The sequence below is a fragment of the Limulus polyphemus genome, unplaced genomic scaffold (genome assembly GCF_000517525.1).
Source record: "Limulus polyphemus unplaced genomic scaffold, Limulus_polyphemus-2.1.2 Scaffold3471, whole genome shotgun sequence".
In the NCBI taxonomy this organism is placed as follows: Eukaryota; Metazoa; Arthropoda; class Merostomata; order Xiphosura; family Limulidae; genus Limulus; species Limulus polyphemus.
The window spans coordinates 104,974-111,521 of record NW_013669081.1 but is presented as its reverse complement, the minus strand read 5'-3'; the positions used below and the strand labels follow the sequence as shown (position 1 = coordinate 111,521).

Genomic DNA, 6,548 nt, shown 5'->3' with positions numbered 1-6,548 from the left:
ATATATATATATATATATATATATATATAACAATAAAAACGAGTTTTGTACAGTAAGAAAATACAAAAACCATTCTTTCACGGCCTCAGTAAAGAGCAACTTTTAAAAGACTGAACCACGAGTCTTGAAAATGTGCAAAGTTCATAAAATTTACAATCTAATTCCGCACATAAAAATACGCGTTAATCACTTCCGATTCAATACAAAAAAGGTTTAAAAATAAGACACTTAAATAACCCTGTTTTGGGACAGTTAAATGTTTTATTTGCTAATTAAAATATATTACACTTAACGAATTTGAGGTTAATCACATCTGAATCAATGTACAAAACAGATTAAAACAAATGACTTACATATAACCTGCTTTGGTGATTTTTTCTCGTAAATTAAAAAAATATATATTATATTTCAATATTTAGACTATTCTGTAGAAGTACTACATTTTTCAGTATGGCCAGGTGGTTAGGGCGCTCGACTCGTAATTTGAGGGTCGCGGGTTCGAATCCCCGTCACACCAAACATGCTCACCCTTTCAGCCGTGGGGGCGTTATAATGTGAGGATCAATCCCACTATTCGATGGTAAAAGAGTAGCCCAAGAGTTGGCGGTGGGTGGTGATGACTAGCTGTCTTCCCTCTAGTCTTACACTGCTAAATTGGGGACGGCTAGCGCAGATAGCCCTCGTGTAGCTTTGCGCGAAATTCAAAACAAACAAACAATTTTCCAGTATATAAGCTTCTACCAAATGGCTAATGATATATATATATATATATAATTTTGACGGTTCCTTCAAAGCTAGCTTCTTGAATCGTAAATAACCAGTAGAGACATCTATAATACCAAAAGCATTTGTGTAATTTATTAAATTCATTTAATTTAATTTTAGTTCAGACTGTTTATTGAAATACTCACTTTAATTCTTAACTGTACTTAATAATTATTATTAACTAATGATTTATTAAATTAAATATTGATAATGAATAATAACTATTCTGTTGCCTAGAGTATAAAAATTTTAATAAAGAGGATCCAAAAAAATGGAAAATGCAAAATTGAACTCAACAACGCCCTGATAAATATCGAATTGACAAAGAACACAAAAACCTATAGAATTTCAGAGAAAACGTTCCACTACAAAAGCCACATTCAGAATAGGAGCAAAATCGACTTGTTTGTACTGCCAGTATAAATATTACACGTTAGGGTTAAAGTTTTATTATATTTGGTGAATGGTTTTAAAAATGCCTGAACAAATACGAGCGTTATTTGCTGTTGACTTTTACTGTGTGTGTGTGTGTACTTGAGAGGTGCGGGATATAGTAATACGATAATTGTTCACAAACGTAACTACAATATTTGGCTAGTAGATAATGTCCATAATTAATCATACGAGTCATTATAAATACTAAAAGCGACAACAATGGTCTAGCTCAGGGGGTTCTCAAACTTTAGTAACCATAGCAACCCTTTTCACTATAAAAATTTTGCAGATCCCCAAACCCATCGATGATTCCGTGCACATGAAAAGCTGTATTCCAAAATTAAATATTTTAATTCATATAAATTTGATTATACTAAAAATAGTTTCTATTCTACAAATCATATTTTTAAAATATTCTTATGAAATTTCAGACATGATTCGCCGACCCCTGGTGGTCGTTGGTACCCACTTTGAGAAACGCTGGTTTACCTTATTGGAACGGTAATACGTTTTGAATCACTAAATTTACATAACAAAGCCGCAGTGCTAAGTACGTATCGTTCTTTGTTTTTCTAACTCGGTGACGTTTCGACAAGAGATAGGTTCTTTACACTAAGTGTTGCAAAATCATAAAATTACTCAACATATGGCCCGGCCTGGCCTGGTGGTTAGGGCGCTCGACTCGCAATCTGAGGCTCGCAGGTTCGAATCCCCGTCCCCTCAAACATGCTCGTCCTTTCAGCCGTGGGGCGTTATAACGTGACGGTGAATCCCACTATTCATTAGTAAAAGAGTAGCCCAAAAGTTGGCGGTGGGTGATGATGAGTAGCTGCCTTCCTTCTCGTCTATCACTGCTAAATTAGGGACGGCTAGCGCAGATAGCCCTCGTGTAGCTTTACGTGAAATTCAAAACAAACAAACATTCTATCGTGTGTTTTTGTTTTGTTTCTCCAAAAGGACTTGCTCTGAGATGTGTGGAATTTATTTAGCTTTATCCGCCGTTAGGGTATGAGAAAAACAAACTTTTTCTCGTGCATTTACTCACTTGCTTTAGAAAACAGAAGCCCACTCATAAAGAGAGAGAAAAATTTTAAGCAGCCACCACCGTGTCTTATAAGATTTTTCAGTGACACTCTTCCGATAACAAGGGTTCTTTGATATTTCTCGACTAAAAGAATTACAGTTTAAAAAAAGGAGACATAGATGAGGGTTCTTTAAAAAAATCACTAAAACTCCTCTTTTTACGTTGAAAAATAGTTAAAGTTCGTTATAACTTCTCTGACGAAGGCACCTTATACGTAATAGAAGACAATACTGATCACGACGCGCCTCTGTCTCATTTGCATAACGATCAAAATAAATTGTCCAAGACGATGAAACGTGTGTTTTATACGTCATTCGTATTATAGCTATTGTTTTAATTGTGTTTAAATTTGATTTTCTGGATTTAAATGTGTGTGTGTGATTTACTATATTTTAATACGGGTTTTAGTTTAAATCGAATTGGTTTGTTTGTGTAGAATTTTCGCGCAAAGCTAAGCAAGTGACATCTTCATTAGCTGTGTCTCATTTTCAACAATCAGACTCAAGAGAATACAACTAGCATACAATGCCAATACTTGAGCTACTCTTGATTTAGCGAGTAGTGGGATTTAATCTCAACTCCTATAGCGCATGCGCGGCCCCATAGTACAGGCACGTAAACCATTAAGCCAAGCCTGGCTCTTGTCCCCCCTATGGGACAGCGGTAAATCTATGGATTTACACAGCTAAAACCTAGGGTTCGATTCCCCGCAATGGACACAGCAGATAGCCCAGTGTGGCTTAGCTGTAAAATAACCAAACTCACTCTGGCTTTTTAAGTTGGATCTGATAAGCTATAAATTTAATTTGAAGACAACGTTTCAGGAAATAATATGTACGAAAAAAGATTTTGGTATCAACATATTTCTTATTTATCTTAATATCTCTTTCGAATGTTTATAAAATTTATAGTAGGTTAACGATCTTACAGTTATCATTTCGCAAAGAAACTTAGCTACTGCTAGTTATTAAAACTACAACAACAGTACCTCAAATCCCTTATCGCTGTTAACAATAGTTAAACAAGTATTTATGAACAATGAAGTCTAAAGTTACAGTTTCCTTTCATGTGATTCGAGTTATTTACATAGATATTTACAATACACTGAAAATAAATCCGAACTCATACTGATCTACATACGTACAGAACATCTTTCAGTTATTATTTACTATCAAGTTTTATAAATGATGAATGACAACAACGTGATGTGATAACTTTGAAGAACAACTCTTATTTAAAACACACTAAATTCAAATATAATAAAAACTCCGATTGGATAGGACAGAACGCTTGATGTATATTTATATCAAAAGTAATATCTACACATACTTTAACTCACTTTCTTTGTGGGAAAACATGCGTAGTAAATACAACTTAACTAAAGTCAGTTTTTATCGTTAATAACGGGGAAAAGTTTTCTCGTGTGAAACTGGGTCATTTTTCCGCCAACAATTTGAACTTAAGCTCAATAAATTACGTGAAAAGTATCACATGCAGCAACATAATTACAGATCCAAGATCAAGCTAATAATATGGATTTAATTTGCAACAACATAAATACAGATCCAAGATCAAGCTAATAATATGGATTTAATTTGCAACAACATAAATACAGATCCAAGATCAAGCTAATAATGTGGATTTAATTTGCAACAACATAAATACAGATCCAAGATCAAGCTAATAATATGGATTTAATTTGCAACAACAAAAATACAGATCCAAGATCAAGCTCATAATATGGATTTAATTTGCAACAACATAAATACAGATCCAAGATCAAGCTAATAATATGGATTTAATTTGCAACAACATAAATACAGATCCAAGATCAAGCTAATAATATGGATTTAATTTGCAGCAACATAAATAAAGATCCAAGATCAAGCTAATAATTTGGATTTAATTCAAAGAATTTTCCGACGTCAACTTTTTTTCTCTCTCTCTCTCTTACATTAGAATCCCGTGTGTTTTCCTATCTGAACAGATGGTGCGACATGATAAATCACTGTTATTCCTCCCAGAGTTCTGATTGAACCAGATATCGGAAATACTGCTGTGTTCTCTTTACCTTAAAGTCCCACATTGCCTGGTATAATTCAAATAAATAACAGTTTCAATCAAAAGTTTCAAAAGGTATATAGACCTAACCACTCTACAGAATCGATCTGGAGTTGGAGCTAATCTGTATACTAGTCATTTTGTGGCCCGGTGATTTATTCTTTCAGTCTGCTATTTCTTTTAGATTATATCAAAGAAAGGATCCCAAGCTACATCCAAGTTACATAAAGATAGAAATACCACAATCTCCCATTTTCTTGAAAAGTGTTGAACAGGATGTTTTAAGTCTAGCTTTCATAGATTCCACAATCTCCCTTTTTCTTGAAAAGTGTTAAACAGGATGTTTTAAGTCTAGCTTTCATAGATTTCACATATCACGTGTAATTAATAATATTTCTTTCCCAGTGCCTCTTCAAAAAGACTATAATGCTTCATTAAGAGAACTGTCACCCCCTTTAAAAAACTATAAGCAGGAGACTTTAATCCGCCTTTAGAGAGGCCATAAATTGTCATTAAAGAAGTTTCAATCAGTGTTCAAGAAGTTTATGACTCATTTTTAAAAAGCTATAACTTGTTAAAGAAGACTTAAACCCTTTTTAACGAAACTATAGTTATCCTTTAAGAATTCTGTAAATTTCTTTATTTTTTAAAATCAATAATTCGTTTTTAAGAAGGCTATGATGTCCAGTTACTGGCACACTATCACTCCCCTAAGATTTTCTTCCTTTGACATTTCACCTATAAATTATGACGACGACGATATGCACAATATATATTGCTACTATGCATATGTTATACGAGCTACAAATTACTCTCAAACTTTTAATTCCGACTCTCTATTTTAAATGCTGGAATTAGCTATTATTTAATTAATTTACATAATCTTAACCCAAACCTTAGTCAATGTATGAAGGAGTAACTAACTTTACAGCTACCTTTTTCCGTTTGTTTGTTTTTTATCCGGTTCCTAAGAACATTCTTTTTGGCAAGATAATTGTCATAACCTGGACGAAGGTTAACACAACGTAGTGAAGTTTACAGTTGATAAATGAGCTGTTGGACATATAAATAGCCTTCATAATCTGGACGAAGGTTAACTCAACGTAGTGAAGTTTACAGTTGACAAATGAGCTGTTGGACATATACTATCCAATTAAATAGCCTTCATAATCTGGACGAAGGTTAACTCAACGTAGTGAAGTTTACAGTTGATAAATGAGCTGTTGGACATATAAATAGCCTTCATAATCTGGACGAAGGTTAACACAACGTAGTGAAGTTTACAGTTGACAAATGAGCTGTTGGACATATACTATCTTCATAACCTGGAAAGGTCTACAGTAGAACGCGAAATGCACTTTTGCATCACAGTATCGATATTAAAGGTACCTTAAAGGAGACCAAACCAAATAGTTCCTTAATCAGTCACCATTTGTAAGATATTGTTATAAGGTATTTTATCATTGGGTGGGTTCTTTTGGATTATTTGGTAAAAATACTGCCAAATCCATTTAACGATGGCGAACTTATTTCATCACTAACCGTTTTATACAGCCGCGTTCACTGGTGGGCCTGACTTCACAAACACACTTTTCAAATGTAATGTTCCAACAGAAATTTTAAAACTAATGGGACTTACGCCTAACTTAGTTACAAAATTACTTCGCAAAACTAAGCGATTAATAGACAAGAGGGCTAACTTAAAAAGTAACTGAATAAGTGTCACAACTAATACTGAACTGAATAACTCGTTGGTTATTCAATAACTCATTAACTGATTGCTTCACTAGACCTCATATTCATATTGTTCCCTTGTTTCTACATACTGCTCGAAATGACTAGATTCTAAATGTACAGAAACCTTACATGAACTCTCTCGATCTGCTCTCTAGCAAACATCTACGTTACAACATTAAAAATATAGCTTACAAAAGCATTATTAAATAACTATTTTTGAAGTGTGTAGCTTATCGAAATCAAACACGTTTATAGATTGCTGTATTATATTCATAGTTACTACTTTGTAGCGCCATCTTAATATCTAATTTTAAAGAAAGTAGAAATCACAAATTCGACTTACGCCACATGTACAAAACATACGATTTAATGATACAAGTTTTAACACTATTTTGAATTCATCTTTCAGTTTACAAGTACGTATATATATATATATATATATATATATATATATATATATATATAT

At 33.3% G+C, this 6,548-nt stretch overlaps 1 protein-coding gene across 1 annotated transcript in view; it reads left to right on the top strand.

The window, feature by feature from the left end:
- LOC106469410 (acetylcholine receptor subunit alpha-like) overlaps positions 1-6,548 on the top strand; it is a gene marked incomplete at its 5' end in the record, with an annotated part of 21,266 nt that overhangs the window by 8,017 nt on the left and 6,701 nt on the right. Inside the window, one exon of the mRNA XM_022397922.1 lies at positions 6,492-6,498. Coding sequence (XP_022253630.1) covers positions 6,492-6,498 — 7 coding nt within the window. The remainder of the gene's footprint in view (positions 1-6,491; positions 6,499-6,548) is intronic.